Here is an 18628-nt window from a genome sequence, read left to right as displayed (position 1 = left end):
TAGTTCCTTATATTTGTTGAGCATACTGTATTTCTGCATATTGACGTTGGAAGTAAATACTGTTTCTTGTCAAATATAATTCTCCAAATAGCTGTCCAAAATCGTAAAAAAAAAAATGTAGGCTACTGAGCGTAATGGCTGTCAATTGATTGCGCGCGTCCGTTTGACCCACTATTAAATCTTTTTTTGGTTTGGTGTCAAGAAAAGGTATTTGTTTTGACAAAGGAAGAGAAAGGCTAATGAAGGGGGTAGGGAAAGTTGAGCCGTGTTCTACGCAGTGGGTAATTGAGCACTTTGATTGACATGTGAGTGCCAAAAGGCGCAGACGCTTTCGGATTGGCCGAAGCACACTTCACAATTTCCTCTTGTTTCCCAGCTGCCATACTCCAGGCAGTTATCTTTACAGGCGGTTGTGTGAGTCAGTCCCTGCAGAAGGGAACAGAACAGCGGGGGTGCAACAAGAGGAGGCAGGAGTGGAGTTATACTGAAACCTGAAACTTTCTATTCAGAGAACATTTATCCACTGGACTCTTGGAGCGTTTCTACATTTATTTTTTCTCTTGAAGCAGCTCTGTTCTATTCTATACTGAAAGCTCCAGTGAGTTGCATTTTACTTTTATCCTGTAGACTCTCCTCTGTTGTGAACAATGAGGTCCATTGAACCTTTGTGCCGTTGGAGAATCATCCCCCTGGCTTTGACCATGGCAGTGGTGTCTACGAGCAGAGCCTCTGAGTATGAATACCTGAGCTGGAAATCGGACTTGTACAATGGTGGTCGCAGCTATGGCAAGCCTCCTCAATGTGTGGATATCCCAGAGGACCTGAGGCTGTGCCACAATGTGGGCTACAACCAGATGCTGCTGCCTAACCTACTGGAGCATGAGACTATGGCTGAGGTGAAGCAGCAGGCGGGCAGCTGGGTGCCCCTGGTGCATAAGAGCTGCCACCCGGGTACCCAGGTGTTCCTCTGCTCCCTGTTTGCCCCAGTGTGCCTGGAGCGTCCCATATACCCCTGCCGCTGGCTGTGTGAGGCTGTACGAGATGGCTGCACCCCTATCATGGAGTCCTTCGGCTTCCCCTGGCCTGAGATGCTCACCTGTGACAAGTTTCCCCAGGATGACGTGTGCATTGCCATGACTGCACCCAACGCCACTGAAGCTACCAAGCCCACAGGTAAGGCTATACCTACTTACCTACCTACCTACCTACCTACCAGCAGGCATCATGCCTGTCATCATGTCTATATATATATAATTACATATAAAATCCCTATGTGATTTATAAGATCTCTCAGCCTGGTACCAGATCTGAAACTGTGCCATTGCTTGGCATAATGCTTAAATAACTGAGGTGTTGGCTAGGGCTAAGCTGTATTGTTCAACTGACATTACATTCTTCACTTGGAAGATTATGATTTATTTTCAATTGTATAAACATTTTTGAATCAATTTTGTGAATAAACCATGATAATCTGTAATAATCATTATCAAATATCTGGATTGGGGAACACAAACTAATGTGAACACCATATAGCTGCAGTACTTGACTGAGAACACTCAGTCACTGCTTTGAAAAAGTGTGAGAATCAACACCCATGCAGTAGGCAGCAGATTGTTGTTTCAGGGGTTAAAATATGTTTGTTGATCTCAAACCTCATGCAAATGACCATTCCCAACCTTTTGGGATCATTTTTCCCATGACTGCTTAGATTATTTCTCGATTCGATTATCTCAAAGAATATAAGAGTGAGATAGTAAAGCATTTACTTCGTTAGTTCAGAGCAATATACGCTTCTGTCTTTACCAAGAGATAACCTCTCTTTCGAGCAAATGTTAAGTTGCTTGCTATTGACAAACAAGTTATATTGTAAAACTCCTTAACAGATGGTAGCAATTAATTTCAAGGTGTTTGTTGAATACTGGGAGCCCAGCCAAATAACTGATACATCTATTAATAACCACCTCTCAATTACTGGCCTCTTCCTTTAGAACTCCCAAGAAAGGTGCATAGGGCAATTCCACGGTAACAGAGTGAGTGATGCTGAGACTCCAATTTTTCACTTTATAATGTATGTTAAACAAAAACCAATGATTGCAAAGTTAAACAATCCTAGGGACTACTTTTAACAATTTCAACAGAACATTTGACAAAAACACATTTATGGCCTAAACTCACCAAAAGTGAGTGTGTCATTTATTTTAGAATGCATTGTTTTGAATTGTAATGACCCAGCTGGGCAGGCATTGGTTGTCTTTACCATACTGTACATGCTACAGTGCCTTGCAAAAGTATTCATCCCCCTTGGCGTTTTTCCTATTTTGTTGTATTACAACCTATACTTTAAATTGTCTTTTCATTTGGATTGCATGTAATGGACATACACAAAATAGTCCAAATTGGTGACGTGAAATGAAAAAAATAAAAAGAAGAAAAGTGGTGTGTGCGTATGTATTCACCGCCTTTGCTATGAAGCCCCTAAATAAGATCTGGTGCACCCAAATACCTTCGGGAAGTCACATAATTGCACACAGGTGGATTTAAGTGTCACATGATCTGTCACATGATCTCAGTGCATATATAGACCTGTTCTGAAAGGCCCCAGAGTCTGCAACACCAGTAAGCAAGGGGCACCACCAAGCAAGCGGCACCATGAAGACCAAGGAGCTCTCCAAACAGGTCAGGGACAAAGTTGTGGAGAAGTACAGATCAGGGTTGGATTATACAAAAATACAGAACTTTGAACATCCCACAGAGCACCATTAAATCCATTCTAAAAAAAATTGAAAGAATATGGCACCACAACAAACCTGCCAAGAGAGGGCCACAAACCAAAACTCACAGACCAGGCAAGGAGGGCATTAATCAGAGAGGCAACAACGAGACCAAAGCTAACCCAGAAGGAGCTGCAAAGCTCCACAGTGGAGATTGGAGTATCTGTCCATATGACCAGTTTAAGCCGTACACTCCACAGAGGTGGGCTTTACAGAAGAGTGGCCAGAAAAAAACCATGGCTTAAAGAAGAAAAATAAGCAAACGCATTTGGTGTTCACCAAAAGGCATGTGGGAGACTCCCCAAACATATGGAAGAAGGTACTCTGGTCAGATGAGACACAAATTTAGCTTTTTGGCTAACAAGGAAAACGCTATGTCTGGCGCAAACCCAACACCTCATCACCCTGAGAACACCATGCCCACAGTGAAGCATGGTGGTGGCAGCATCATGCTGTGAGGATGTTTTTCATCGGCAGGGACTGGGAAACTGGTCAGAATTGAAGGAATGATAGATGGCGCTAAATATGGGGAAATTCTTGAGGGAAACCTGTTTCAGTCTTCCAGAGATTTGAGACTGGAACGGAGGTTCACCTTCCAGCAGGACAATGACTCTAAACATACTGCTAAAGCAACACTCAAGTGGTTTAAGGGGAAACATTTCCATTTCTTGGAATGGCCTAGTTAAAGTCCAGACCTCAATCGAGAATTGAGAATCTGACTGAGAATCTGTGGTATGACTTAAAGATTGCTCTACACCAGCGTAACCCATCCAACTTGAAGGAGCTGGAGCAGTTTTGCCTTGAAGAATGGGCAAAAATCCCAGTGGCTAGATGTGCCAAGCTTTTAGAGACATACCCCAAGAGACTTGCAGCTGTAATTGCTGCAAAAGGTGGCTCTACAAAGTATTGACTTTGGGGGGCTGAATAGTTATGCACGCTCAAGTTTTCTAGTTTTTTGTCTTATTTCTTGTTTGTTTCACAACAGAACATATTTTGCATCTTCAAAGTGTTAGGCATGTTGTGTGAATGAAACGATACAACCCCCTCAAAAATAAATTTTAATTCCAGGTTGTAAGGCAACAAAATAGGAAAAATGCCAAGGGTTACTTACTGTCGCAAGCCACTGTAAACACAACATCACTATAAAGAAAGATGATTGGAGATATGGACTATCCATACAGTCACTGCTCTGCCTGTCCCGTCCTTTCCACCGCATCGCTCTGTTTGCTCTGCCCGCCCGCTTCTGGTGAAGAGCAGTGCAGATGCAAAGCTTGGTAACAGAACGACAGTTTGTGCTGTTTGTGCTGTCATTCAGTTACCAAGTAAATGTGTTTTTGTCAAATAGTCAGTAGAAATTATTAAAAATAGTCATTGTGCAAATAGTTGTATGGTTTGTTTAACTTTGTAATCAATGGTTTTTGTTTGACATACATTTTAACGTGAAGAATCTGAGTCTCGGCATCACGTTGTTAATGTGGAATTACCCTATAGCTTAATTTGATGAGCAGATACAGTGGTATTTCTAAGAGTGAATACCAGAGGGACAACGATGAGAGATAAAAAAAATGAAAAACAGGCCATGTCAATTTCGCTAATGTAATAAACGGTGTTTCAAGGCTACAGTGAACTCCAAAAGACCTCAGACCCATGCTGCCTTTCTGTCTAGGGCTCTGGTCAAAAGTAGTGCACTATAAAGGGAAATGAGTGCCATTTGGGATGCAGCTTCAGTGGTCAAAATGACTAAATGTACCCAACAGCTTGGTAGTAACAATGGTTTAGATATGTTTTGTAAACAAACAAAACAAAAATTATGAAATTACAACAGAAATCAATGCTACAGAAGGCCTTTCACAATGAAAGGACAAATTGTGTCTACAATTCTTGTTCCTGCCATGGGTTGTAGTATTTTATTGCCATACCAGTGTCCCTGGCAGGAATCTGGATGTGTTGGAAATTCTGCTCTGCTCTTTAACTAGAGGTGTCCCAGAGAAGGGGAAGTACAACCACCAGATTTGCTCATAAATTAAAAGGGACTTTCCATCATCAACCTCCTTATGTTTTGATCTACATTGTATAACATATGCATGCTGCAAAACAGTGTTAGCTTAGTGTTCAAACATTTCCTCCATTCTGAACATGAATGACTCGTCTTACAGCAGGATTACATTGATATGGTGACTGGTGACTTAACAGTCCAGCACCCGATGAAGAGGTCTTTCTCACTCCATGGTGCTGCAGTTACAGGGCACTTACTGTATATCTGAGGTAGTCCCTCTGTTACTGGGACGTGTTGGGTTGAGGGGGGGTCCAACATGGTGGTGTTTGTGGAGCCAACATGGTGGTGTGTGTGCTGTTTGGGCAGTAGCCCAGCAGCCTGAGAAAGGTCTCCTGTTGGAGCTTTGGGACCACACAGAGATCCACAATGTGTGTCACAAAGACTCTCGTCAAAAGTAGTGCACTACATATGGAATAAGGTGCCATTTGGAACGCATACCCTTACGTTGACGACTTTTTGCAAATCCAATTAGTTTTCCACGTTTATTCAACGTCATCATTGAGTTTTTTCTCTTGAAATGATGTGGAAACAACATTGATTCAACCAGGTTTTGCCCAGTGGGTCATGTATTTTATTTAAAGAGCCTCTCCACTGCTGCTGAACATGTATGAAGCAAGCAGTAATTGATTTAGAGTAGAAACAAGATGAAATAGAAAATAGTGACTCTCTGACTCTGTAAACAGTGCCTGTTCTCACAAGCTCTTTCCACCTGGGTGTAACTTTCACATGGTTTTGTCAAACACACATCCTGGACAACTAGCAATCACAACAAAACAGAATACGTGCGTGTTAATATGTATTGATTTATATTTCACCATCTGTTCATTTGTTTAGAGTTTAGATGTTAAACCTCGCAGCCTTCCAAATGTTGTTTGAGAAAGAACAGAACAGTTATTATCAGAAAATTCATGAACATCACTTGACAAAGACACTATCCATAGTTGTTACACTATATAGTCACAATCGTTCATTGTTTTAAATCATAATGTCAAAATATTCTAAACATTTCATGTGTAACTTGGCTCCTGTAACTGAAAATAAATATCGAACCCTGAGTGGAAGATTTTCCTGCTTCATTCAGTCATCTCTCCATCTGCACAGTCAGTGCATACAGTGGAAAGAAAGACTATGTGAACCCTTTGGAAATACCAGGATTTCTGCATAAACTGGTCATAAAATTCGATCTGATCTTCGCCTAGGTCACAACAATAGACAAACACAGTCTACTTAAACTAATAACACACAAACAATGATACGTTTTCATGTCTTTATTGAACATACCATGTAAACATTCACAGTGCAGGGTCGAAAAAGTATGTGAACCCTTGGATTTAATAACTGCTTGACCCTCCTTTGTCGGCAATAACCAAACGTTTTCTGTAGTTGCAGATCAGGCCTTCACAATGGTCAGGAGGAATTTTGGACCATTCCTCTTTACAAAACTGTTTCAGTTCAGCAATATTCTTAGAATGTCTAGTGTGAACTGCTCTCTTGAGGTCATGCCACAGCATCTCAATTGGGTTGAGGTCAGGACTCTGACTGGGCCACTCGAGAAGGCATATTTTCTTCTGTTGAAGCCATTCTGTTGTTGATTTACTTCTGTGTTTTGGGTCATTGTCCTGTTGCATCACCCAACTTCTGATAAGCTTCAATTGCCGGACAGATAGCCTAACATTCTCCTGAAAAAATGTCTTAATAAACTTGGGAATTCCTTTTTCCATCAGAGGTTGGCAAGCTGTCCAGGCCCTGAGGAAGCAAAGCAGCCCCAAACCATGATGCTCCCTCCACCATACTTTACAGTTAGGATGAGGTTTTGATGGTGGTGTGCTGTTCATTTTTTTCTCCACACATAGTGTTGTATGTTCCTTCCAAACAACTCAACTGTAGTTTCATCTGTCCACAGAATATTTTGACAGTAGCGCTGTGGAACATCTAGATGCACCTTTGCAAACTTCAGATGTGCAGCAATGTTTTTGTTTCATGGGAGGGTCCCATGAACACCATTCTTGTTTAGTGTTTTACGTATCGTAGACAGACAGAGTCAACAGAGATGTTAGGGTGTTCAATAAATATCTGTAAGTCTTTAGCAGACACTCTAGGATTTTTCTTAGCCTCTTTGAGCATTCTGCACTGTGCTCTTGCAGATCGTTGCAGGACGGCCACTCCTAGAGAGAATAGCAACAGTGCTGAGCTTTCTCCATTTATAAAATATTTATCTTACCATGGACTGATGAACATCAAGGCTTTTAGAGATACTTTTGTAACCCTTTCCAGTTTTATGCAGGTCAGCAATGCTTCATCTTAGGTCTTCTGAGATGTATTTTGTTCGAGGCATGGTTCACATCAGGCAATGCTTCAAGTGAACAGCAAACTCAAATTTTGTGATTTTTTTTATAGGGAAAGGCAACTCTAACCAACATCTCCAATCTCGTCTCATTGATTGGACTCCAGGTTAGCTGGCTCCTTACTCCAATTAGCTGTTGGAGAAGTCATTAGATTAGGGGTTCACATACTTTTTTCAACCTACACTGTTGAATGTTTAAATTATGTATTCAATATAGACAAGAAAAATACAATAATTTGTGTGTTATTAGTTTATTAAGCACACTATGTTTGTCTATTACCGTGACTGAGATTCAGATCAGATAAAATTTGATGCCCAATTTATAGAGAAATCCGGGTAATTCCAAAGGGTTCACAGACTTTTTCTTCAGAATCTGTTCTGACAGTGATAAATAAGGCCTAATCTTCCTTAAAAGTCTCAAGTAACAGGGAATGTGTATGTACAGTTGAAGTCGGAAGTTCACATACACCTTAGCCAAATATATTTAAACTCAGTTTTTCACAATTCCTGACATTTAATCCTAGTAAAATTTCCATGTCTTAGATCAGTTAGGATCACCATTTTATTTTAAGAATGTGAAATGTCAGAATAATAGTAGAGAGTGATTTATTTCAGCTTTAATTTCATTCATCACATTCCCAGTGGGTCAGAAGTTTACATACACTCAGTTTGTATTTGGTAGCATTGCATTTAAATTGTTTAACTTGGGTCAAACGTTTCGGGTAGCCTTCCACAAGCTTCCCACAATAAGTTGGGTGAATTTTGTCCCACTCCTCCTGACAGAGCTGCTGTAACTGAGTCAGGTTTGTAGGCCTCCTTGCTCGCAAACGCTTTTTCAGTTCTGCCCACACATTTTCTATAGGATTGAGGTCAGGGCTTTGTGATGGCCACTCCAATACTTTGACTTTGTTGTCCTTAAACGATTTTGCCACAACTTTGGAAGTATGCTAGGGGTCATTGTCCATTTGGAAGACCCATTTGCAACCAAGCTTTAACTGATGTCTTGAGATGTTGCTTCAATATATCCACATAATTTTCCTACCTTATGATGCCATCTATTTTGTGAAGTGCACCAGTCTGCCACCACCGTGCTTCACGGTTGGGATGGTGTTCTTCTGCTTGCAAGCTTCCCCCTTTTTCCTCCAAACATAACAATGGTTATTATGGTCAAACAGTTCTATTTTTGTTTCATCAGACCAGAGGACATTTCTCCAGAAAGTACAATCTTTGTCCCCATGTGCAGTTGCAAACCGTAGTCTGGCTTTTTTATGGCGGTTTTGGAGCATTTGCTTCTTCCTTGATGAGCGGCCTTTCAGGTTATGTCAATATAGGACTCCTTTTACTGTGGATATATATATATGCTTTTGTACCTGTTTACTCCAGCATCTTCACAAGGTCCTTTGCTGTTGTTCTGGGATTGCAATTTTCGCACCAAAGTATGTTCATCTCTAGAGGACAGAACGCGTCTCCTTCCTGAGTGGTATGACGGCTGTGTGGTCCCATGGTGTTTATACTTGCGTACTATTGTTTGAACAGATGAACATGATACCTTCAGGCGTTTGGAAATTGTTCCCAAGGGTGAAAGAGACTTGTGAGGTCTACAATTTTTTTTCTGAGGTCTTGGCTGATTTCTTTTGATTTTCCCATGATGTCAAGCAAAGAGGCACCGAGTTTGAAGGTATGCCTTGAAATACATCCACAGGTACATCTCCAATAGGCTAATTGACATCATTTGAGTCAATCAGAAGCTTCTAAAGCCATGACATAATTCTGTGGAATTTTCCAAGCTGTTTAAAGGCACAGTCAACTTAGTGAATGTTAACTTCTGTCCCCCTGGAATTGTGATATAGTGAATTATAAGTAAAATAATCTGTCTGTAAACATTTAAACCATTTTTTAGTAGATGTCCTAACCGACTTGCCAAAACTATAGTTTGTTAACAAGAAATTTGTGGAGTGGTTGAAAAATACATTTGAATGACTCTAACCTAAGTGTATGTAAACTTCCGACTTCAACTGTATGTGTATCTGCGTGTGTGCGTGACTGTGTGTGCGTTAGGGCTGTGACAGTCATGGAATTTTGGATGATGATAATTGGCCACCCAAATGATCACATTTTCTCCTCTCCTCTGCATGTGCTGCCATAGAAATATAATTAATATAAAGGGGTGTCCCCATTCAAGTCAATGGTGGCATAATGGTTGGACTGGCGGCCATTGCGAGTGTGTCCGTAGGAGCAAAGCAGGAAGTAAAAGCAGTAAGTGTACCCATGAATACAGTATGTGCTGTGATTTGTTGATTCAACTCAACTGACATTACAAAAAATACATTCCATTGCATGAGCCACATCAGTTAGCATAATTTGAATGAACATTCTAAATTATCATGTAAATTATTGCATACCACAATACCAGTCTTCAGTCTTCTGTTTTTCCAAAAAAAGAAAGACTGTTGATGACGGTTATTTTATTTTCATGACGGCGGTCTTCATCCATAACCGTAAGTTACACGGTTATATAGTAACTGTGCCGGCCCTAGTGTGCGTGCGTGTGTGCATTCGTGTCACGACTTCCGCCGAAATTGGTGCCTCTCCTTGTTCGGGCGGCGTTCGGCGGTCGTCGTCACCAGCTTTCTAGCTGCCACCGATCCACGTTTCTTTTTCCATTTGTTATGTCTTGTACACACCTGGTTACCATTACGTTACTATTATTTCCCTATTTAACCCTCTGGTTCCCATTATGTTTTGTGCGTGATTGTTCCTGGTTTTGTGTTAGTCTTTTGTGTTTGGGTTTGTTATCCCTGCATGGATTTATTGGCTGTTTATTTTTCTGAGTAAAGTACATTATTTTAGGCCAGTTTTATTTCTTCTTTAATCAGGACAACAGTTTTCAGCTGTGCTAACATAATTCCAAAAGGGTTTTCTAATGATCAATTAGCCTTTTAAAATAATAAACTTGGATTAGCTAACACAACGTGACATTGCAACACAGGAGTGATGGTTGCTGATAATGGGCCTCTGTTTGCCTATGCAGATATTCCATTACAAATCAGCCGTTTCCAGGTGCAATAGTCATTTACAACATTAACAATGTCTACACTGTATTTCTGATCAATGTGATGTTATTTTAATGGACAAAAAAATGTGGTTTTCTTTTAAAACAAGAACATTTCTAAGTGACCCCAAACTTTTGAACTGTACTGTAGGTGTTTACATAAGATTTTGTCTGCAAGACTGATGTGAAGCACAGGCAGGGAGATAGGTGGTAAAACAGTGTTACTACCATGGGAAATGAGCTGATGTTGAGGTAAATAGAGGTGTGAACAATGCTTGGGTCTGTTAGGGATTCAGTTGTATTGCCTGACAGCTGTTTGAATTGGTAGGTATTCTAGAAATCCTGTTTTGAGGATACTGGATTTCCTGCTGATCCTTTCAGTCTTGTTCCATTTTTTTCAGAGCTATGTTAACTGGTAGATTACTGTGTCAGTGCTACATGTCTTACCCTCTAAATAGACTGTCTCTCCTCCCTCCTTTTCACAGGTTATTCCCCCATATGTCCCCCATGTGACAATGAAATGAAAACAGACATCATTCTAGAGCACATGTGTGCCAGCGAGTTTGGTAAGCTTCTCCTAACCCTAACACTACCATTTACATACCGATGATACACATGCACACACACGTTTTGTCATGACATGTTTTCCTATGGGCTACCATACCTGTGGATCATGTTTGCCAACACCACAGGATAGTAGCCTATACACCTGGAACCACATACAGTAGGCTACAGCAGTATGTTTATCCTTACAGCTCTGGAATATATGCCTCAGACAGACCTAATGATCCCTTCCTCCCACCCACCTTATGTTGACAAAGTGCATAGTAAGATATTTACATATCAAGCTTAGAGAAGTTAAAGTGACACTCTTGGCACTAGGTTTTCTTACTTACATGCATTCCCGACTCTTGCCTTTTGCTTTATCTCTTGCTTTATCTCAGCTATAGATGATGGCCCATAGCACTGCACAGTCATCTCTTGGTATGATCTTAAAAGTGAGGTCTTTAGTGGGGTTAACCAGTCTATTGGAAACAGAAGGGTTCTGAAAAGAAAAGCCAGTTAATGTAGATTAACTGTAAGAAAAACAGAAAAAGGGATCAGTTCGACATTAAGTCTCATAGAGGCTCATGAATTTAGTACCAGCTGACTGTAGATTTACAAGGTGAAGAAAATACAAACCCACCTCCTTCTACTACTCTATAGCATAAACATGCTTTACTAGCCTAGCGATGAACGAGCATAAACATGCTTTACTAGCATAGTGATGAATGAGCATAAACACGCTTTACTAGCATAGTAATGAATGAGTATAAACTTGCTTTACTAGCCTAGCGATGAACGAGCATAAACTTGCTTTACTAGCATAGTAATGAATGAGTATAAACTTGCTTTACTAGCATAGTAATGAATGAGTATAAACATGCTTTACTAGCATAGTGATGAATGAGCATAAACACGCTTTACTAGCATAGTAATGAATGAGCATAAACTTGCTTTACTAGCCTAGCGATGAACGAGCATAAACATGCTTTACTAGCATAGTAATGAACGAGCATAAACATGCTTTACTAGCATAGTGATGAATGAGCATAAACTTGCTTTACTAGCCTAGCGATGAACGAGCATAAACTTGCTTTACTAGCCTAGCGATGAACGAGCATAAACATGCTTTACTAGCATAGTAATGAACGAGCATAAACATGCTTTACTAGCATAGTGATGAATGAGCATAAACTTGCTTTACTAGCATAGTGATGAATGAGCATAAACTTGCTTTACTAGCATAGTAATGAATGAGTATAAACATGCTTTACTAGCATAGTAATGAATGAGCATAAACTTGCTTTACTAGCATAGTAATGAATGAGCATAAACATGCTTTACTAGCATAGTGATGAATGAGCATAAACACGCTTTACTAGTATAGTAATGAATGAGCATAAACATGCTTTACGTTTCAAAGGTCCAAGCATATTTTCAGCAAAGGATAGTTTTATTTTAAAGAAGATTTGCTCAATTTCATGCTTGTTGGATGGATGGGACATTATTGTTTTTAAAAAACTTTCATTATCGGAGAAATTATGTGGCTTTGACCAACATTTCACAGAGCCTACTCTCAGACAGTGCTCAGGGTAGTTGTTCTGTCTGAGTATTTTATTTATTTCACCTTTATTTAACCAGGTAGGCCAGTTGAGAACAAAGTTCTCATTTACAACTGCGACCTGGCCAAGATAAAGCAAAGCAGTGCGACACAAACAACAACACAGTATTACACGTGGAATAAACAAACGTACAGTCAATAACACAATAGAAAAGTCTATATACAGTGTGTGCAAATGAGGTAAGATTAGGGAGGTAATGAAATAAATAGGCCATAGTGGCGAAATAATTACAATTTAGCAATTAACCTCTAGCGTCGAGCAATCCCGTATCCATAGCCTCAAGCTCATTACCATAACGCAACGTTTCCTATTCATGAAAATCGCAAATGAAATGAAATAAATACATTGAAACACAAGCTTAGCCTTTTGTTAACAACACTGTCATCTCAGATTTTCAAAATATGCTTTTCAACCAAAGCTACACAAGCATTTGTGTAAGAGTATTGATAGCCTAGAATAACATTAAGCCTAGCATTCAGCAGGCAACATTTTCACAATAACAAGAAAAGCATTCAAATAAAATAATTTATCTTTGAAGAACTTCGGATGTTTTCAATGACGAGACTCTCAGTTAGATAGCAAATGTTCATTTTTTCCAAAAAGATTATTTGTGTAGGAGAAATAGCTCCGTTTTGTTCATCACGTTTGGCTAAGAAAAAACCCCGAAAATGCAGTCACTACAACGCCAAACTTTTTTCCAAATTAGCTCCATAATATCGACAGAAACATGACAAACGTTGTTTAGAATCAATCCTCAAGGTGTTTTTCACATATCTATTCAATGATAAATCATTCGTGGCAGTTGGTTTCTCATCAGAGGCAAATGGAAAAATACTGCAGCTGGAGATTACGCAATAATTGCGACAGAGGACACCAAGCGACCACCTGGTAGATGTAGTCTCTTATGGTCAATCTTCCAATGATATGCCTACAAATACGTCACAATGCTGCAGACACCTTGGGGAAAACGTGGAAAACGTAAGCTGACTCCTAGCTCCTCCACAGCCATATAAGGAGTCATTGCCATGAGGCGGTTTCAAAAAATGCGGCACTTCCTGATTGGATTTTTATCTGGGTTTTTTCTGTAACATCAGTTCTGTGGCACTCACAGACAATATCTTTGCAGTTTTGGAAACGTCAGAGTGTTTTCTTTCCAAAGCTGCCAATTATATGCATAGTCGAGCATCTTTTCGTGACAAAATATCTTGTTTAAAACGGGAACGTTTTTCATCCAAAAATGTAAATAGCGCCCCCTATATCCAAGAAGTTAAACACTGGAGTGACAGATGTGCAGAAGATGAATGTGCAAGTAGAGATACTGGGGTGCAAAGGAGCAAAAAAAGAAATAACAATATAGGGATGAGGTAGTTGGGCTATGTACAGGTGCAATGATCTGTAAGCTGCTCTGACAGCTGATGCTTAAAGTTAGTGAGGGAGATATGAGTATCTAGCATCAGTGATTTTTGCAATTCGTTCCAGTCATTGGCAGCAGAGAACTGGAAGGAAAGGCGGCCAAAGGAGGAATTGGCTTTGGGGGTGACCAGTGATATATACCTGCTGGAGCACGTGCTACCGTTGGGTGATGCTATGGGGACCAGTGAGCTGAGATAAGGCGGGCTTTTCTTGAGAAAGCACAGTTAAACTTGTTTTCTTGCTCATACAACTTCTCATAGCTTTACATATGTATTACCACAGTTATGACTTGCCTAGTTAAATAAAGGTTAAATAAAAATAAATAAAAACATTTAAAGGCTAATATTCTGTAACTATCGAATTGTGGCCCTAAAGTCTTTATTTGGCAGGTATTTAAAGCTGTAAATCGGTATGTTTGTTTTGCTGTCTGGTATTCTGGAGGTGTCCGTAGCGTTGTACTTTAAAGTTGAATTCCTATTGGTCCATATCACAGACGGTCTGATGTCACATGGGACTGATGTCACATGTATGGACATGTCTTTATGTCATTCTATCCACAGGGTGTCAATGCAGAGAAGCAACAGCTGTTGGAATGTTTTGTTTTTGAATGTAATTAAAATGCATTGATAGGTTCTCGCATGCAGGGACACTGTAAATTCAACCCACCTTGAGACTCTGATTGTGTGCAGTGAGAATGTGCACAAGTTTACAGGATGCTGTGCCTTATTTTTTATTGCTTGTAGCTGGCCTCTCACATTTTTGGTGGTTTCCAAATCAATTCCAAGCAGCAGACGTTGGGAAGACAGACTTTGTGCATTAAAAACAAGTTTTCTTTCAGAGTGGTTCTCGGGAACAGCTAATACAAAGTTAGGTCCATTGTTACACTGCAATGATTGGCCTCACTTTTCTGTCCTCAGAAACCCTCCCTGGTTTGCCAAGAGAGAGTGGCACATTATTGGTCTGTTTCATCTATGATTAAGATAGATTTTGTTTTGATTTCTTGTCATAATCTCTTTAACGCTTGATGCCTGAGCTTATCCAGGCAGACTGAGCATGGCCGCTGACAATGGCGGTTAAATGAGACTGTTATTGCATCCATGAGACGTAATCACAGCAGGAGTGGCCCACAAAGGGAGAGTCCCAACTCCCATGAGAAAAAACAGGGCTTATGTCCCAAATGGCTCACTATTCCCTATAAAGTGCACTACTTTTGACCAGGGCCCAAAAGGCTCTGTTAAAAAGTAGTGCACTATGTAGGTAATAGGGTGACATTTGGGTCACTGTCAGGAGCTGATGAGCTGATCTTCTTGCAGTGTGGCAATGCCATGGGCTATATGGTGGTTAGTTTACTTTGCTTTGCTCTACCGGTTGGGCAACATGTAAACAAGCAATGTTTATGCTCCCTAGAGATGTTCTAATTGACTAAAGAAATGAGAAAGCAGGCTTCTAAGATGGCTGCTACAGGTTAATCAATAATGTAAGCAGTAACCTATGGTTTTAGCTTGATTAAACTTCTGGAGGGACAAACATTAGGTCATGTTTTTTTTAAAGCATTAACATTGTGCAGATTTAGATGATTTTCATTATAATTTGTCTGACGTGATGTTCCTCCAAACTGGCTTGAGCCCTTCTTATTTTGCCCTAAAACTGATGCAAGGTTGGGCTTGACTCAAATAACAACTATTTATTATATGGTGTGAAAGATCTGTCATACATTTTTGTCAGAGGAGGGAGATATGAGTAAAATGTGGAAGCAATTAGGACATGATTTGATCTGTTTTGACCTCAACAAAGCATCTGGTCATGTCAGTCGTGACTTGTGAGCCAATCTATTATTACGCTTTCATCAAGCCACTTTTGGTCAGACCAAAATGGATAAGAGGGAGGGATAGCTTATAATAGACACCAATTGATAAGTTAAGTGCACTACTCTAGGCTTTCACTATGAAATATCCTGCCTGCCTGGCAAGCAAGGGATGCTGAATGTAACACGTTTTATCACTACTATTCACATAAAGGGTACATGTATATACCCATATATTTACATGTACTGTAGAGACCACAGCATAACCTTAGGCCTGGTATAGGTACATTTTGACTAACTTCAGACTGTGTAGTTGATAGGTTACCTCAGTCAGGGCAGCAAGCTGGAGGAATCTGAGACTTACATCAAGGTCAGTTTTATTAATCTGCATGGACTAATCATGTCAAAAAAATGCCTCTGCTGGCACAGAATGAGCATTTTTGCTCACTGAAACACTCAGTTCCTGGAAACATCTCACTGCGAAAGGTCTGTTCTCATTTAACATGAAAGTTAAGTGTGAACGAGAGGCTTATTAATATTGTGTGCCATTGTTTGAAGTCATGAATAATTGCCTCCTTCCAATCTCACAATCAGTTTTGACATTCTCAGGAGAATTTATCTTGATGAAGTTGGAGTATTTTGAGATGAGGCAAGAGTTGTTTTATGCTTTGTGGTTGGATACAAGACAATCTGGCAGAGGAAGAATACATGTGTTTGAAAAAGTCATGGAGGAATAGATACATTAAATGTAAACAATGTAAGTAGAAGGGGATGTTTCTTGAAGGTCTGTGTGACCATACTGTATGTACTATAATATATACCATTTAGCAGTGACTTGAGTAGGGACCGCAGTTTGTCTGAGTAACTGAACTGCATTTTCAGCTCCAATTGAAGAGTGAAGATGCAAAGACAAACAAAAAAATCAACAGTTCAGTTAACCAATGTTACGTGTTGGTGACCATGATCAACCATGAGGAAAATAACAATCTAGCTAGTTTAAACCCCTCCCAGTCCCTGGTCCCTCAGAGATCATGATTAATTTGTTTATTTTTATTGTATGTATGTGTGTATATATATTTTCCTTTATTATTTTCCCCTAACCCTAACAGCCCTTCCCTAATTAGAGTAAACTAATGGACGACAAAAACACTTAGGCTTCTACTTCCAGCTTATACATACTATATACATTTTACAGTATATTTTACAATAGTTATATTTTGTTTGTTTTTAGTCCCATCGTTCAGCTACCTTCAACCCCTCCGATCTATCTCTGAATAACATCCAGTTTTGATTTCTATTTGACATATATTTTTCCGCTGTGCTGTTTCACAAAAGTCATGAACCTACAGTGCATTCGGAAAGCACCCCTTGACTTTTTCCACATTTTTCTAGGTTACAGCATTATTCTGAAATGGATTAAAGTGTTTTTCCCCTCATCAATGTACACACAATACCCCATAATGACAAAGTGAAAACTGTTTTTTATACATTTCTGCATATGCATAAAAAAACTGAAAAAGCACATTTTACATAAGTACTCATACTATACTATATTAAAGCACCTTTGGCAGCGATTACAACCTTGAGTCTTCTTGGGAATGACGCTACAAGCTTGCCACACCTGTATTTGGGGAGTTTCTCCCATTCTTCTCTGCAGATCCTCTCAAGCTCTGTCAGGTTGGATGGGGAGCATCGCTGCACAGCTATTTTCAGGTCTCTCCAGAGATATTTGATCGGGTTCAAGTCCGGGTTCTGGCTGGGCCACTCAAGGACATTCAGAGACTTGTCCCGAAGCCACTCTTGCATTGTCTTGGCTGTGTGCTAAGGGTCGTTGTCCTGTTGGAAGATGAACCTTTGCCCCCAGTCTGAGGTCCTGAGCTCTCTGGAGCAGGTTTTCATCAAGTATCTCTCTGTACTTTGCTCCGTTCATCTTTCCCTTGATCATGACTAGTCTCCCAGTCCCTGACACTGAAAAACATTCCCACGGCATGATGTTGCCATCACCATGCTTCACCGTAGGGATGGTGCCAGGTTTCGTGACGCTTGATGACGCTTGGCATTCAGGCCATAGAGTTCAATCTTGGTTTCATCGGACCAGAGAATAATGCTTCTCATGGTCTGAGAGTCCTTTAGCAGACTGTTGTGCCTTTTTACTGAGGAGTGGCTTCCGTCTGGCCACTCTACCGGAAAGGCCTGATTGGTGGAGAGCTGCAGAGATGGTTGTCCTTCTGGAAGGTTCTCCCATCTCCACAGAGGAACTCTGGTGTCCTGTCAGAGTGACCCTTGGGTCTTTGTCACCTCCATGACCAAGGCCCGTCTCCCTTGATTGCTCAGTTTGGCCGAGCTGCCAACTCTAGAAAGAGTCTCGGTGGTTCCAAACTTTTTCAATTTAAGAATGATGGAGGCCACTCTGTTCTTGGGGACCTTCAATACTGCAGACATTTCTTGGTTCCCTTCCCCAGATCAGTGTCTCAACACAACCCTGTCTCGGCACTCTAGGGACAATTCCTTCAACCTCATGGCTTGGTTTTTGCTCTGACATGCACTGTCAACTGTAGCACCTTATATAGACAGGAGTGTGCCTTTCCAAATTATGTCCAATCAGTTGAATTTACCACAGGTGGACTCCAATCAAGTTGTAAAAACATCTCAATGATGATCAATGGAAACAGCATGCACCTGAGCTCAATTTAGAGTCTCATAGCAAAGGGTCTGAATACTCATCTAAATAAGTTATTTCAGTTTCAATTTTTTAAAATAAATTTGCAAACATTTATAAAAAAACGATTTTACATTGTCATTATGGGGTATTGTGTGTAGATTGATAATACTTTTTTTCATAAATTTTAGAATAAGGCTGTAAAGTAAGAAAATGCACTATATATACATTTTACGGAAACAGTATATTTTACATTAGTTATCTTGTCATTTTTAGTTCAACTCCACTTAACCCCTCTCATCTACATGTATCTCTGAACACCAACCAGTTTTGATTTCATGAATCTGTTTCTTAACAGAGTAAT

At 40.1% G+C, this 18628-nt stretch overlaps 1 protein-coding gene across 1 annotated transcript in view; it reads left to right on the top strand.

The window, feature by feature from the left end:
- Positions 1-229: 229 nt before the first annotated feature.
- LOC139390000 (secreted frizzled-related protein 1-like) overlaps positions 230-18628 on the top strand; it is a 33790-nt gene continuing 15391 nt past the window's right edge. The window contains exons 1-2 of the mRNA XM_071137083.1: positions 230-1173; positions 10709-10789. Coding sequence (XP_070993184.1) covers positions 648-1173; positions 10709-10789 — 607 coding nt within the window. The 5' untranslated portion in view covers positions 230-647. The remainder of the gene's footprint in view (positions 1174-10708; positions 10790-18628) is intronic.

This window comes from Oncorhynchus clarkii, chromosome 30, assembly GCF_045791955.1.
Source record: "Oncorhynchus clarkii lewisi isolate Uvic-CL-2024 chromosome 30, UVic_Ocla_1.0, whole genome shotgun sequence".
NCBI lineage: Eukaryota > Metazoa > Chordata > Actinopteri > Salmoniformes > Salmonidae > Oncorhynchus > Oncorhynchus clarkii.
The sequence above is the reverse complement of the archived record's forward strand: the minus strand, read 5'-3'. Positions and strand labels throughout refer to the sequence as shown.